The 17,376-nt window shown below is 40.1% G+C and overlaps 1 protein-coding gene across 1 annotated transcript in view; it reads right to left on the bottom strand.

The window, feature by feature from the left end:
• The window catches only part of NME8 (NME/NM23 family member 8), a 62,791-nt gene extending 51,089 nt beyond the window's left edge, over window positions 1-11,702 (bottom strand). The window contains exons 1-4 of the mRNA XM_003406903.3: window positions 11,667-11,702; window positions 11,531-11,588; window positions 11,239-11,345; window positions 5,978-6,049 (exon numbers count right to left, since the gene is read on the bottom strand). Of these exons, the coding sequence (XP_003406951.1) occupies window positions 5,978-6,049; window positions 11,239-11,345; window positions 11,531-11,588; window positions 11,667-11,702 (273 nt within the window). The remainder of the gene's footprint in view (window positions 1-5,977; window positions 6,050-11,238; window positions 11,346-11,530; window positions 11,589-11,666) is intronic.
• Window positions 11,703-17,376: the final 5,674 nt, after the last annotated feature.

Below are 17,376 nucleotides of genomic sequence, written 5' to 3'. Positions count from 1 at the left end.
ACTCTCCTATTTTTGGCTTGAGAACTGGATAAATTGTATTATTTGCCAAATGAGGAGACACTGGAAGAAGACAATGTTTTATAGGGTAGGGGAAGAGGTCTGGTGTTGGACCAGTTCATTTTGAGATATCTTTGTCACCAGCTGGATAAACCTATCTTGAACCCAAAGTATAAGATTTGGCTGAAAATATAAACTTGAATTATTGATGTATATGTGAAGACAATTGAAATCGTGGAGGAAATTACCTACCAAAAGTATATGGCATGATAAGGTCAATTTTTTTTTTTTTTAATTTTTATGGTGCTTAAGTGAAAGTTTACAAATCAAGTCAGTCTCTCACACAAAAACTTATATACACCTTGCTACATACTCCCAATTGCTCTCTCCATAATGAGACAGCCCGCTCCCTCCCTCCACTCTCTATTTTTGTGTCCATTCCACCAGCTTCTAACCTCCTCTACCTTCTCATCTCCCCTCCAGGGAGGAGACGCCAATATAGTCTTAAGTGTCCACCCGATCCAGGAAGCTCACTCCTCACCTGCATCCCTCTCCATCTCATTGTCCAGTCCAATCCCTGTCTGAAGAGTTGGCTTTGGGAATGGTTCCTGTCCTGGGCCAACAGAAGGTCTGGGGGCCATGACCACCAGGGTCCTTCTAGTCTCAGTCAGACCATTAAGTCTGGTCTTTTTACAAGAATTTGGGGTCTGCATCCCACTACTCTCCTGCTCCTTCAGGGGTTCTCTATTGTGCCCCTTGTCAGGGCAGTCATCGGTTGTAGCCGGGCACTATCTAGTTCTTCTGGTCTCAGGCTGATGTAGTCTCTGGTTTATGTGGCCCTTTCTGTCTCTTGGGCTCGTAATTGCCTTGTGTCCTTGGTGTCCTTCATTCTCCTTTGCTCCAGGTGGGTTGAGAACAATTGATGCATCTTAGATGGCCACTTGCTAGTGTTTAAGACCCCAGATGCCACTCTCCAGAATGGGATGCAGAATGTTTTTTTTAATAGATTTTATTATGCCAATTTACTTAGATGTCCCCTGAAACCATGGTCCCCAAACCCCCGCCTCTGTTACTCTGCCTTTGAGGTGTTCCGTTTATTCAGGAAACTTCTTTGCTTTTGGTTTAGTCCAGTTGTGCTGACCTTGCCTGTATTGTAGTCTTTCCCTTCACCTAAAGTAGTTCTTATCTACTATTTAATTAGTGAATACCCCTCTCCCACCCTTCCTCCCTCCCCCATCTCTTAACCATCAAGGAATACTTTCTTCTCTGTTCAAACTTTCTTGTGTTCTTATAACAGTGGTCTTATATTTACAATATTTGTCCTTTTGCAACTGACTAATTTTACTCAGCATAATGCCTTCCAGATTTCTCCATGTTATAAAATGTTTCACAGGTTCATCACTGTTCTTTATCGAGGCATAGTATTCCACTGTGTGAATATACCATAATTTATGTATCCATTCATCTGTTGGTGGGCACCTTGGTTGCTTCCATCTTTTTGCTATTGGAAACAGTGCTGTAATGAACATGGGTGTGCATATGTATCTGTTCGTGTAAAGGCTCTAATTTCTCTAGGGTATATTCCAAGGAGCGGGATTGCTGGATCCTACAGTAGTTCTATTTCTAGCTTTTTAAGGAAGCTCCAAATCAATTTCCAAAGTGGCTGTACCATTTTACTTTCCCACCAGCAGTGTACAAGTGTTCCAGTCTCTCCACAATCTCTCCAACATTTATTATTTTCTGTTTTTTTGATTAATGCCAGCCTTGCTGGAGTGAGATGGAATCTCATTGTAGTTTTGAGTTTGCATTTCTCTAATGGCTAATGATCAAAAGCATTTCCTCATGTATCTGCCAGCTACCTGAACATCATCTTTAGTGAAGTGTCTGTTCATATCTTTTGCCCATTTTTTAATTGGTTTATTTGTCTTCTTGTAGTTGGGTTTTTGCAGTATCATGTAGATTTTAGAGATCAGGTGCTGACTGGAAATGTCATAGCTAAAATTTTTTTCCCAGTCTGTAGGTAATCTTTTTACTCTTTTGGTGAAGTCGTTGAGTGAGCATAGGTGTTTGATTTTTAGAAGCTCCCAGTTATCTACTTTTTCTTCTGCATTGTTAGTAATGTTTTGTATACTGTTTATGCCATGTATTAGGGCTCCTAACATTGTCCCTATTTTTTCTTCCATGATCTTTATCATTTTAGACTTTATATTCAGGTCTTTGATCCATTTCGAGCTCGTTTTTGTGCATGGTGTGAGGAATGGGTCTTGTTTCATTTTTTTGCAGATGGGTATCCAGTTATGCCAGCACCATTTGTCAGAAACACTCCTTTCCCCATTTAACTGCGTTGGGGCCTTTGTCAAATATCAACTGCTCATATGCAGGTGGACTTATGTCTGGATTCTCAACTCTGTTCCATTGGTCCATGTATCTGTTGTTGTACCAGTACCAGGCTGTTTTGACTACTGTGGCGGTATAATAGTTTCTAAAATCAGGTAGAGTGAGGCCTCCCACCTTGTTCTTCTTTTTCAGTAATGCTTTACTTACCTGGGGGCCTTTTTCCCTTCCATATGAAGTTGGTGATTTGTTTCTCCATCTTATTAAAAAATGTCATTGGAATTTGGATCAGAATTGCATTAAATCTATAGATCGCTTTTGGTAGAATAGACATTTTCACAATGTTAAGTCTTCCTATCCATGAACAAGGTATGTTTTTCCACTTATGTAAGTCTCTTTTGGTTTCTTGCAGAAGTGTTTTGTAGTTTTCTTTGTATAAGTCTTTTATATCTCTGGTAAGATTTATTCCTAAGTATTTTATCTTCTTGGGGGCTACTGTAAATGGTACTGATTTGGTGATTTCCTCTTCGATGTTCTTTTTGTTGGTGTAGAGGAATCCAACTGATTTTTGTATGTTTATCTTGTATCCTGATTTTCTGGGTAACTCTTTTATTTGTTTCAGTAGTTTTCTTGAGGATTTCTTAGGGTTTTCTGTGTATAAGATCATGTCATCTGCAAACAGAGGTACTTTTACTTCTTCCTTGCCAATCTGGATGCCCTTTATTTCTTTATCTAGCCTAATTGCTCTGACTAGGACCTGCAGCATAATGTTGAATAAGAGTGGTGATAAAGGGCATCCTTGTCTGGTTCCCAGTCTCAAGGGGAATGCTTTCAGGCTCTCTCCATTTAAGATGATGTTGGCTATTGGTTTTGTATAAATGCCCTTCATTATTTTGAGAAATTTTCCTTCTATTCCTATTTTGCTGAGAGTTTTTATCATGAATGGGTGTTGAACTTTGTCAAATGCCTTTTCTGCATCAATTGATAAAATCTTGTGATTCTTGTCTTTTGTTTTATTTATATGATGGATTGCATTAGTTGTTTTTCTAATATTGAACCATCCCTGCATACCTGGTATGAATCCCATGGTGAATTATTTTTTTGATATGTTGTTGGATTCTATTGGCTAGAATTTTGTTGAGGATTTTTGCATCTAAGTTCATGAGGGATATAGGTCTGTAATTCTTTTTTAGTTGTGTCTTTACCTGGTTTTGGTATCAGGGATATGTTGGTTTCATAGAGATAAGGTTAATCTTTAATGGCTGGATAAAGAAGGGTGAACCTAAAAAGGATATGGAGGGGAGTAACACCCAGGAGGAGTCCCTGGGTGGTACAAATGGTTAATATGCTTGGCTGCTAACTGAAAGGTTGAAGGTTCAAGTCCACCCAGGGGCACCTCAGTAGAAAGACCTAGCAACATACTTGTAAAGATTAAAGCTATTGAAAAGCCTATGGAGCACAGTTCTACTGTAACACAAATAGGGTCTCCACAAGTCAGATATGACTTGATAGCAACTGATTAATCCAAGTCACAAAAGCCTAAGGAAGTGACTGTTTTAAAAAGGAAGGCATAGACATGGTATTCAATACATTTGAGAGATACAGAATATCCATTATATTTGGCAACAAGGTGGTAATTGGATATATCAGTGACAAAAATTTTAGTGGAATAATCAGACGGAAGTCAGATTGAATGGGTTGAGGGTTCATGAGAGGGGGAAAATGGAGTAGAAAAAAATATGAAAACTGAGAAATTTATGGAACCCTCGTGGCGCAGTGGTTAAGAGCTTGGCTGCTAACCAAAAGGTCACCAGTTCAAATCCACCAGGCACTCCTTGGAAACCCTATGGGGCAGTTCTACCCTGTCCTATAGGGTCGTTCTGAGTCGGAATTGATTGGATGGCATCAGGTTTGGTTTTATATACATGTATGTATTTAAAAAGCCAAACCATATATATATATGCCATCTTCTAGAATGAGTTTTAACGGAGCCCCAGGGGTGCAGTCGTTAAGCGTTTGGCTGTTAGCCAATAGGGCAGCAGTTCAAATCCACCAGTCGCTCCTTGGAAACCTCATGAGGTAGTTCTACGCTGTCCTATAGGACTATGAGTCAGAATCGACTAGATAGCAATGGAGTTCTGAGAAATTTAGCTGTGATTTTAAGGAGATAAATTGGGAGATGGCTCAAAAGGGTTATGGGAAATTGGAAGAAAAGTTTATTGTCAGTAAGGAGGTCAAGAATTGAGAGGCCAGGATATTGTATGGGCTGCCCACATGGATACTAAAGTCTCCAGGGTAATGGCAAGACTTGAGTTGGAGAGGAAGACTGAACCAGCTGCCAAAGTCTTCAGTCATTGGCGGAACTAGTTAGAAAGTCAATTAATGACAGGCGTGAGATGGTGGAAGAGGAGGTTTACACAAATAGAACGGACCTCTAATAAGAAGGGAGGAGTTACTGAAGAAGTCAGTCATGGGAATCCCACTCCTGGCACTAAGAAACAAGGTCTGAGAAAGTGGTCACCACTTCCAGGCTGCAGAGAAAACGTCCTTGGGAAGGACCTAGGCTTAAGGTAAGTCAAGGAGGTGGAGCAAAAGCTCCGAGGAGTGATTGAAGATCTTGGGAAGTTTGTGGGTTGTCTGTGTCAATTCCAGATGTCACAACATGAAACGGTTTGGGACACAGGAAGTGTAGTGGAGAATGGGGTCAGGAAAAGAAAATTCTGAGCATTAGAAGGAGCAACTTTGGAGCAACTACAGCCTGTGTCACACAACTTAGCACTTAACTGAATACTCTGTTTTTAGGAAGCAGCCTTTGGAAGATGCGGAAAATTATTAAAAAAAAAAAAAACCTTAAATTATGCACCCTTTCACCGTACATAAAACCAATTGCTGTTGAGTCAATTCAGACTAGGACTGTGCTCCATGGAGTTTTCATGGCAGTCACCTTTTGGAAGCAAATTGCCAGCCCTTTCTTCCTAGATGCCTCTGGGTGGGTTCAAACTGCCAACCTTTCAGTTAGTAGCCCAGCACTTAATTGTTTGTGCCACCATGTATAATAAACTACTACTAACATTTTGGTGAATCCACATTCTATCTTCTTTCTATGCATTTGTAAACACAGAGATAAAAGGAATATATATTACCAAATTGTGATCATACTACAAACTATTTGCACCCTGTTTTTTTATTTTTTCACTAAACATTACATCATGGCAGCTAGCGGGGGGGGGGTCAGTAAATACTCTGACATGCTTTTTAATGGTGCAGAATATTTTCTTCTATGGTTACGCATGAATATTTATAACCAATTCCCTTCTGGGTCTTTCAGTAAAATTTTCAATTTTTCACACCTGTAAATAATAACTCACAGTACAAATCTCTGATTACTTCCTTAGGAAAGGTAAATACCATCTTATTTTCCTTTTCCCTGATCAACTCAGTATGTAGCAGTCTAATCTCCTCCATCCATTGTGAACTCCTGGAGGTCAAGTTATAAAATATATTAATAGATAAGCAAATATAAGACAAAAAATGTACAATTACTATTATCAGCAAATAGTTCCATGGTAATTTTACAATGCTACTTGTCCTTTTACCGTGTATTGGAATCCGATAACACAATCGAGTGTATAAATATTGTACTTACAAGACTAAAGAGAAAAACGGGCTCACATTTATCTCTAAATGACTGCAAAGTCACAACGCTGTCAGCTTCTGCCTGAAATAAATGCAAAAATTTCATATAATAAAGGAAACTACACCTTCTACTCACTTATTGACATGGTTAGGTTCCAAAGACCAGATCATTATGTGAAATTGGCATTATGCGAAAATGGAAAATGACCACATCAGATCACAAAATGGAGGCTTACTACATCATTACGTAACTGCCAAATTATATCACGTAAGTGTCAAACCGCTGAGACTCAGCCCTGCATTACTCTCGCCTCACACCTCAGCATTCATTACCACTAGTTTGTTATTGCCAGATGTACATTGTTAATGCACAAATTAGTCAGATTATAGATTTTTTACTATTATAGTAAAGGGAAAATGTTGGATAAAGAGATAGCCAATAAGGAGGTCATCATCCATACACACTGCTGCCTTCAAGTCAATTCCGACTCCTAGCAACCCTATAGGACAGAGTAGAACTGTCCCATAGGGTTTCCAAGGAGCTCCTGGTGGATTTGAACTGCCAGCCTTTTGGTTAGCAGCCATAGTTCTTAATCATTACGCCATCGGGGTTTCCAATAAGTGAGAAGAAGGTGTATATCCAAGTCATTCGATAAAAAATGCAGCAATGCATACAATTTTTACTTTATATTTATTACAACATTTTCTGAGTATGGTAGAGTGGTCATCATGATCAAATTGCTTATCCTGGCAGTTCACTCCTTGCACCATTTGGCCCCAACCTCACCTCTCCCTGTCCCATTTTATGGAGCTCAACCTTCAGTCAAACTCATCTCATCCTTGATCTTCACTATACATCACTCTGTATTCCTTCCTCATTCCCTGGGCTCCTACTGCTTCTGGACTTGGGACGTCTCCCCCCGCTTTTCCAGCCCAGCTCCTGTAACCTTCCTCCATGAAGTCTGTCTTGCTCCCTCCTACTACAAATCATCTCTCCCTCCACAAATCACTATATGCACCTTCTTCAGGTACTTATTGTCGCTTTCAATGTTGTACTACTGTTATACCTGGGCCCATTTCTTCTCCTCTTCTAGCAGGAAAGCTATGTGCATGAATTGAGGGTGGTTCATCTTCACCTCGATATCTCTCTCCCCACTGCCAAGTGGCAGTCACAGGACCACACATAATAAGGTGCTTCCATACTAAAGGAGTCCCTGGATAGTGCAAACCATTAACTTGCCTGGCTGCTAACCAAAAGGCTGGAGGTTCGAACCCATCCACAAGCACCTTGGGCAATCTGTTTCTGAAAAATTTGCCACTGAAAACCTTACAGGGCACAGCTCTACTCTAAGACACACGGGGTTGCCGTGAGTCAGAAGCGGCTCAGTGGTAACCAGTTTTTGCTTACTAAATGCTTCTTGAATGAACTGGTCATTCAATTTTAAATTCTTTGATTTCTACATATTTGTAAATTTCTTAAAATTTTCTCAGACATTTCAAGTTATACTAAATTGAATATAAAACTACTTATTAAATAATGGTGTCTTCTTCCATATTAACACAGCTTCAGTTGGTCCAGCTATCAGAATGAGAAAATGTGGTCGTGTCTTCTCTAAGAATTGTTATTGTAACCTAGGGCAATGTTTTTCAAACTGGGATTTCAGGAGGTTCCTCAAGAGCCACGGAGGACAGTGAGGGGAAAGCCAGTCAAGGCTCCTTTACCTCTGTCTCAGCAAGAGAGCAGCTGTATTGTAATTTTCTTTCTTTCTTTTTTTTTTTTAGCATATTGGCTTCCACATGATTTTCTTTTAGGAAAAAAAAAGTGCTGCTTTTAAAAAACAGTGGGCTTAAAGATACTAATTTATAATATTAAAGTAGAAAATTCAAAGATTATATTTAAAAGTAGTCCAAATATCATCATAACAGTGTTTATAATAAATAAGTTATTTAAGAGTTACAAATTTAGTAATAGCTACTGCAAATAACATTGAATTTTTATATGTAGAGGCACTGTGTCATGAGACAGACAGACATATAAGGTCTAATGTTAGTACAAAAAGTCTTTAAAAAAACCCACAACAGGAAAAAAAAAATCTTTTAATAGGTAATGGACCTCGTAAATTTTAATTCTGGACATTAATTTACAAGTTCAGAAACGGTTACTTTCTTCGGTTTAACTGCAGAAATCAAAATGTCCAGCAGAGGGCACCCCTCCACCAAGCGTTGCTCACAATGGCGATTTGGAGACTAATACATGCATTTTCTTTCACCCTTTATGAGCCGATCATATCATAAAAATAGCACCAATCTATGTGAATGTTCAGTAAGCTCAAACATAACAGAAGTCAACGTATTTTGGGAGATAGTACACATTTATTTGTTGTTAAATTCAACTTGTGCTAGTGTTAGGACTAGGACGTGTTTTGTAAAGACTTTACTAGCACTTCCAAGTGGGATAGATGTATTAGTTGAACTGAGCCTTGTGGATTATAGGTTGAGGAATTGTGTCTAGTGGGCCTGGTACTGCTGGATGGACACAAGCCTAAAGATTCTGGGGTTGGCAGGAGCCACTGTGAAGAGAGCTACAGCATACTATCCCCCAACACCTTTCCTATGACCAGCCCTCCTTTCTGGGGGCTTCTCTGAGGTGTGCTGAAATGGGAACCCAACAAACTCTGCAGTCTGATCCCCCAAACACTCACTCTTCAGTCTCTACCATCACATCCAACCCACACAGACTCCATGTTTGTTCTTACCCAAACTCATATAAACAAGGGGGATTTGATGACTCTAGACCACCAGGGAGTACAACATCTAGTTATACTTCCTGCTGATCTAAGGACTCTTTATCTTACTTTTCTGTGCCCGAGTTCCATTGCAGGTAGTCTGATAGGTGCACGGGGGCATGTGCCTTGCTGGTGTTAGCCTCTCCTCACTGAGCCCAATTTCCTGTTAGACACTGGAGTATTCCCACGATCCCTAGCCTGTGAAACTACAGTCTTACCGCGTCCAGGCAAACTTCCCCAACGTCAACTGCCAGGATCCCTGAGAGTTTTGTGACCCCAGATTCTCTGTGATGCACCTGCCAGCTCTTAGACCCTTCTGATACTATTTTTTAACTAACTTCTTATGCCAACCTCTAGTCTATTTTGCATGGCTATAGCCCTGGTGGCACAGTGGTTAAGAGCTGATGGCTGCTACCCAAAAGGTCAGTAGTTCCAATCCACCAGCCACTCCTTGGGAACCTTATGGGGCAGTTCTCCTCTGTCCTACAGGGTCGCTATGAGTTGGAATTGACTTGATGGCAACGGGTTTTGGGTTTTTTATACCTATTAAGCCATATACTCTGCCCACTTGGGTTTTCCTTCCTGCTTGTGATCAAATCTAGACTCACACCCCAGCTCCTTCAGGTGGTCCTGACTCTACAGAGTGAAAATGGCTGAAAACGACAAGTCCTTTATCTCAGAAGATGACCTCAACCCCTTTGCTCAGGACAAAAGGATTTAACCACCGTATACAGCTGCCCACTTTTCTTCTCTCTTGAACACAAAAATTATGAGAGAATTTAGTTTTGAGGCTTTAGAGTACTTGTTATTAACATTGAACTAAGGAAAAGAAGTTCTATAAAGAATGTATCTGCAAGAAGGGTATGGAGAGTCAAACACAAGTGAAGGTCAGTAAACAAATCATCCCAAGATCAAGGTTGAACAAGGTCATGGAAAGCCCATTCACAGGAGGCCATGCAATGGATTGACCTTTCACATCTGCATCAGAGACTATGTGTTTCAGGGGTCAGGAGTACAGATAAGCAAGCAATTACCTGCTTCTGTATCTTAGGTCTAATTGGTTTGGATGTGTTTTTGTCCAATAGAAAGATGGTGTGAGCCAAATATATAACTTTAAACTCTCTAATAGCCTCACTGAAAAAGTAAAAAAAAAAAAAAAAAAGACAAAAAAGTAATAACGTATTTAACTTAATCCAATATATCCAAAATATTATCATTTTGACATGTAATAAAATGTAAAAATAAATTAATGGGGTGTTTCACTTTTTTTTCCTATTAAGTCTTCTAAGTCCTGTGTGTATATCTTAAACTTATACCGTATCTCAATTCGGATGCTAAATTTTAAGCAGAAGTACTTGATATTTAGATTTCATAAAATGTACAGCTCAGAAAGTTGATTCACACACCCAAGTTGTCCCAAACAACTTTAAAAGTTTTCTGATAACTGAAGCAAGTATCAGTTTTTAAATTTAAATTCATATTGATTAAAATGAAAAAATTCAGCCCCTCAGTTTCATTAGCCTATCTCAGGTACTCAGCAGCAACTTGCAGTGGTGGATACCACGCTGAATGAGAAACCTCTAAGCAGCTGGTAATTTGATGTGGATAAATTGAAAAATCAAGACAATACAGTGAAGTCAGGTAAGTTTGGCTGTGACACTTTTAATCCCTTGTCACATCTGGGTGGCACACCCAAGTGAGGGGAAAATCACTACCATTGGAAAATTGGTAACTGGGTAAGTGCCCAGAGTCCTGCCCAACGACATCCAGTAAACAGCATACTCACTGCCATAGAGTCCATTCCAACTCATAGCGACACTGTAGGACAGAGTAGAACTGCCCCTTAGGTTTCCAAGGCTGTAATCTTTATGGGGAAACCCTGGTGGCATAGTGGTTAAGAGCCACAGCTGCTAACCAAAAGGTCAGCAGTTCTAACCTACCACCTGCTCCTTGGAAACCCTGTGGTGCAATTCAGCTCTGTCCTATAGGTCGCTATGAGTCGGAATCAACTCGACGGCAGTGGGTTAGGTTTTGGCTTTGATTTTAATCTTTGTGGAAGCAAACTGCCACATCTTTCTCGCACAGGATGGTTGGTAGATTCGAACTACCAATCTTTCAGTTAACAGTTAAGTGCTTAACCATTGTGCCACCAAGGCTCCTCAGGAAACAGCATATTCAGCCCTTATTCCAAGGGGCACCCACGGAACATGTGGTGAGGTTTAGGGAAACAGGTCAGTAGCCAGGTGTCCATTTTTATATCTTCCTAACATTCACAGTCATGCTAAAAAACCTCAGCATTACAGGGAAGGGGCAAAAATCACATTCAATCTCAACTACGATAGAACTAAATATGTAAAACTGCCAGGCAAAAACTGTCTGTTTTGAAGGTTGTTTAAATTAAGACAACATTTAAAGTGTTAGAGGCTACTTAGAGAAGACGCTGAGTAACAAGAAAACAATTTTTTGATGGAAATGAAATTCTTACGACAGCAAAATGCAGAATTTCATCTTCGTTCAGCTCATTTTTCAATTTTCTGAATAAAGTCTGCATTGCTTTGCAAGGTCCGCACCAGGCTTGGTAAACGTCGATCACTAGAAGATAATGTTTGTGAAAGAACAGAGCAAAGAACCTAGAATAGTAGCTCATTCCAACACCGGGGCGAGGGAGGGCAAAGGTGTAGCAGGGTTTCAGGCGCCAGGGAAGGAACCTCAGTCTGTCCTGTGATGCGATAGGGTGCCCTGGGCCCTGCATGGCGGGACACAGGGGAGCCCCGTACCTGTTAAGCCTTTGTTCAGCAACATCTCATCCCACAGGCTTTGATTATTGATGACAGCCTGCAAAAAGGAAGGCACTGTAAGGGGTCTTCAAGTACCAGTGCAGCAAGTAAAGGATTGTGGATGTGTCATGCCTACCTGCAACTGGGCTTCTCCTCGCTTTTTGCTCGCCATTTATCTATCCTATGAACAAGAGGAGAAAAATAGAAAACATTTCAGAGGAAATTCAAATCATGTTTTCCCCTTTTTGCATTAAAACATCATCTTAATATGCTGCACCCTTCACAAGGCATTGATGCACTCTCACCTTCTCTGGAGAGAAGGAGCTAATGTCACTGCTGGGATCTACGCTTGATGCATGACTATCTCACTGTCTTATTCTCCCAATAACCTTGAAGTAAGGCAGGAATGTTACCAGTTACTGGTGGTCTTTTTTTTTTTTTTTTTTTTAATAGCTTCATTTTCCTGAAGTATTATGAAGCCCTCTCTATATTTTAATCTGCTCACATTTTAATTGTCTGTGAACATGCATGTAGATCTTTCTCCGGTCCCTCTTAAGATCTGCCCACTCCAAAGATATTTGATTTTTAAAACAAGGTCACTGGTGTGTTCTGGAGGACAACATAAACTTTTCAAAACTATTCAGTCAGTGACGCCAGAATCCCCTATTTGATGTCAGGGGCCAGCTTAGCTCGCGTGTCTGTCTGTATGTGTGTGAAAGCGGATATCAGCATAAAGCAAAGCGATGGCCACGGACAAGGCTGTATCCCATTCACGGGTGCTGGATTCTCCAACAAGCTTTACACAAAACAGATCCTCCTTTAAGCTAGATGGGGTCTTAAAGAACAGGAATGAACAACCTCTGAGGATCCGAACTACCTTGATGGGTCTGTAGTCGTTTTAGGGGGGAGCTCCTAAAGTCCGAGTACCTGGGGTGCCTAGGGTCTTGCGGCGCCGAGGGTGGCTGGGCTCCTGCTGTGCTTTCTCCTGGTGCTAGTCCAGCTAAAAGAAGAGAAAGCCGGAGGAAGAGGATGTGGGTCCTGGGCCTGAGAGGCGCCAACGTTCCCCGCCCACTCTGCTGCCAGGCTCTCGAGCCCTGGCCCACCCCCACCCGTGGAAGCACCTGGAGGCTCCGCGCGCCCAGCCAGGCAGGTACACCTGCGAAGCGCTACAAGAGCAGGTGGCCCTAAAACCGTCCCCCCTTTATTTTTCTTGCTCCTTCTTCCCCTACCCTGAAGGGACACGAAATCCTCCTTCCACCTCCTATCATCCTTCACAGGACCCTCCTCTCCTTCAGTTGCTGTGTCCGAATCCTCCTGACCCGGTCTTTGTTCCCCCATCAGCTCTCCTCCGTTGCCAGGGCGGGCTGTCTTAAGGGCAGATTTGACCATATCGCTCCTCCTCTTTGAATTCTTTCTTGGCAGGTCTTTTTTAAAGAATAAACATATTATACTTCTTAAAACGGGGCGGGAGGCTCTCTGAGAGCCAACCCTATCCTGTCTCTCCATCTTTATCTCTTGCATTTACTCATGGTGCTTTGTTTGTTTTACTTTTTTATTTAGAAATAATGTTAAAAACTCTTCAAAAAATATTTTACAAAAAAATTTTCATTCATCTTTATCCAGCTTCCCCTAATGTTTGCATCTTTCATAATGGTGGCACAGTGATCAAAACTAGGCAACTAACATTGCTACAGTACTCAACTACTGCAGAGAATTTATGCAGATCTTTTCCGTTTTCCCACTAACATCCTTGTTCTAGTCCTGGCCCCAATCCAGGATCCCACATTGCACTTAGTTCCTATGCCTTCTTAGTCTCTGCAAATCTGGGGCAGATTCCTCTGGACCCTCTTTCTTTGTCTTTGTAAACTTTACATGTGTCTTTTTTTTTTTTTTACATTTCATTGATTATGTTATTTATAGAATTTATATCAAAAAATCTTTTTTAAAAGTTGCTCTTTTTTGCATAATTGTATCTTTTACACTTACTTTAACATCTCTTTCAGCTTGCTCTATTTTTCCCAATTCTTGGGATCCAAGTCCTTCCATTTATTGGGTCTACTGACTCTCCTTTATGGTGATTCCTTTCCTTTGATGTTTGTAGCTTTTGACTGTGAGCTCATCTTTAGCAGTAGATTCCAGTGTGAGCCCCTGTGAAAGGACTGTGGAAGCACACCTGCATGGGGATGACCTATGGGCCTTTGCCTGGCCCCATCATTGGGATCTAGAGGACTGGATCAGTTTTATGTTAATTTCCTAGCTTACATTTCCTATTTCACATGGATAGTTGAAAATCCAAACTCATATCTATGGATGGCACAATCCTGATACCTGAATTTCTCACCAATAAGTTTTAATCCACACAGAACCCCATATGGATGGCAAACATCCTTGCTCCTACCACAGGGTGGATTAACCAGTAAGTGTGGTACACACGAGCTTACAGTAAACTTGCTTATTGGGTAATCCGTCCTTGCATTCTATCACTAAGCCAGTTGGGCAGGCAGGGGAGATGCAGGGAACTTCTAGTCCCATTTCTGAAATGGGGCACCATGTCTTTATTTCCAGTTGTATACAGGTAGTTTCAGTTAACTGGGAATGTGGAAGCTGAATCCTGGACTCTCTCAACCCTATAGCAAGTGGACCTGTGAGGGTGTCAGTGTTAGAATCCTAGCCCCACCTATTAAGATTTACTCTCCATCCTAATGCCCCAGTGAATTATTTTTGTCTCAGTTATACTTACCCCTCTGATTTTGATTTCCTGCCTTGTTTCTCTTGCCTAAGTATTTTCTTCTCTTAGTTTTGAGCTAAATTAAAAACTTTAGAAATAAAAATATTTAAGATATTTTATTCAGTATCTCCACATGTTTTGAGCTAGAGCATGCATTTTTCTGCCCCAGCTCGGTCACCCATGTTGGCTAGAAGTCAACCTGCTGACTTTTCAGCTCAGCCATGCCTCCCCTGTGACTTTATGCTTTTATTTTGCTTAAAAGCCGAACTTTCCTCAAGTTATTCATTTCCTGGATAGATAATTTTCTTGATCCTCTTTTTCTGGGTCTTCTCTAGTCACTACCTTTCCAGTGGTCTAACTTATTTTCCACTTGTTGCTCCCATGATCCTGTTCATTCTCTTCACCTTTTTTTCAGGAATATACGTGTTCTATTTTGATAGAGAGGGTGAGTGGCTGGAGTAGTTCTGGGATTGTTTTGTGTCCACTTTTATTCCCTAGTAATATCTATAGCTAGAGTACTGGTACAATCTCTAATTCAATCTAATTCTCTGCTTTTAGGAAGCTTCACATGGGCCTTTCTGTTTTACAAAGGTGGCATCTTTCATAAAACCCCTTTGACTACATCTCTGATTCACGGGAAAATGCAAACCACAAACAATAAAACTCCCAGTATTCCCTACTAGTGTTCATCCTGATTCTGAGCAGCCTGGTAGCACATCTCCCAGAAATCATTGCACCATGAGTAGTTTGTCTTTCTAATATGCATAGATATTTCTTTAATACTAGCCTGTTATCCAGTTTCGGGACCTGTTTTGTAAGATTTACTGTGTTTATCCAGTTTTGTTCATTGGCTTCCCCAGAAAGCCATCGGTAAACCTCTGGGGAACCTAAGTTCACCTTTGAGTTCATACCAACAGCTCAGGTACCACAAACTTTTCCCTTTAGGAATCTCTTTCTAAAGAGCTGTAGTGGGCTGAATCAAAGAACAACCAAAGATCAATTTACTGACAACCTGACCCTGGTGAAATAGCAGTTATTGGAAAACACTTATCACTCTTTTCAAAAACAACAGATGGTGAAGTGAAGGGATAACAATATATGTCCTACCATGATGGCTTAAGGTCCTATTTAGAAATCATTCTGTAGGTAATTCTACTTGTCTCCTTGGTCCACTCTGAAGATGAAGATCTTGTCTACAAATGTCGGTTGATGCCCTTTACTCTATGGTTGCTTCCTGTAATATGCAGCAGCTGGAGATTTTGGTTTTTAATGAAATATTTCTTGTTAACTGAAAAAGATGTTATTGTACAGACATCCACAGGGAGGGTTTGGCAGGGACCACAGATGTCCATGCATAAATTTCTTGCAAATTCTTCACATCATACTTTTAATATTTAAGGGAAAACATTCTTGAAACAAAAAGAGGTTTCAACACTCTCTAATGAGAACAAACATTGACCAGTTGACCAAAACATGCAAGGCAATAGATGAAATGAGATTTCTAGACATTCCTGCTAATTGCAAAAAGCTTGAATCTTAAGATTTTGAAACATAACCCTGATACGTGTTTCATTTGAATCTACCCAGAATTAACTTTAAGGACAAATGGGTTCTGAAAATGTGGTTCTAAGAAAATGCATTTATCAGAGAAGAATGTAAGTTATGAAAAGCCAAATAGCCTAGGAGAGATGTTACCCCTGAAGAGCAGTTTGTTTTGTTCCTTGCATATGTTTGAAAGTATCTTTTAAGAACCAGTTTTTAAAAGCCTTGCCTCCTACACTGATCTGACCTTGTTTTTATCCTCACACAACACTATCTATGGTGCTCATTATTTTTTTTGTGGGTCATAGATCTATTAATGCTTAATAATGGTTTCATTTGTATATTCTCTGGATCTCATATATATGAAGACCCAGAGAAGAGAAACTGGGTTTCAGAATTATTTTACTATCTTCCTCTTGAAACCCTCTCTGACACTTAGAAATACGATTTGTACAAAAACAGTCAAAAAATACTTGGTAAATTAGTGCATTTTGAAATAGCTGTTCTCTACACATTTATGAACTCCTTAATGAAAATAAGCAAAACTTCTCTTTTTAAATCCAAGCAATCTGAGGTACGGTTGTGCAGGTGATTAAGTAGACTGTAAGGAATATAAATGATTTAGGAACTTACTTTAATTTCATCACTTCAGCTAGAGAGAAAAACCAACTAGTCTTCTATCTAGGAGAACCTTATACAACTTTTTGTTAATTTTCCCTATCTCCTTCATGTCAAAAATGCCAGATTTTGAATTCTAATTTTAAATGTCACCTGAATAATATACTGCAGCAAATATTCTCTTTTCTCATTGAATGCAAAACTACGGCACTGAGAATAATGGAAACTCATAATATTAAGTACTTAGACTGGAAAAGCCTATTACTACTGCAAACTATTGGGAACTGCAAGATTGATGGATCTGAATTAGGGGAAAAATTTGCTCTGAGTCAGAGCAAATCTGGTGGCCTGGAATTAATCAGGGAAAGGCTTTGAACATCCCCTGACTGCCCTCTGGCTCAGAGACTCAGAGAGTTGCAATAAGCCAAGACAATAACCATCCCTCTGCAGTCCAGGCACTGATTTTTAAAGAATTTGGAGGATTATTTTCTACCCAACATTCTATTTCTTGGTGTATTCATTGAAAACTTCAGTTATTAATAAATATGGCAACGGGAGAGAAAGGCAGGTGGCGGAGAGTAGAACGAGCTTATGACATATTGAGAATCAGAATCAGTGGTGTGCTGGTACATGTTAACAATCATCTCTCTTGGGGAAAAATATATGCATATAATAAATCATTATAAAGTTTACTGGTATAAATGATGCATAGCATCCAAGTCACAAATCTGATGCTCTTTATTGTAAATTCCATATAGCCAATTGATTTTTAGAGAATGTTTCCATTGATTTTTGCCAAACTATCATCGGCAGTGGGTTTTTTTTCTGGATCATATCCATAGCCAATTTATGCTTCTAATTCAGCCATGATTTGACAGCTTCAGAATATGAATAAATGCTTGTTTATCATCTGATTCAGCAAAGAAGTTGCTCATGTCATTGAGGAATGTGTGTAGTT

The sequence above is a fragment of the Loxodonta africana genome, chromosome 8, assembly GCF_030014295.1.
Source record: "Loxodonta africana isolate mLoxAfr1 chromosome 8, mLoxAfr1.hap2, whole genome shotgun sequence".
NCBI classification, from domain to species: Eukaryota; Metazoa; Chordata; class Mammalia; order Proboscidea; family Elephantidae; genus Loxodonta; species Loxodonta africana.
The sequence above is the reverse complement of the archived record's forward strand: the minus strand, read 5'-3'. Positions and strand labels throughout refer to the sequence as shown.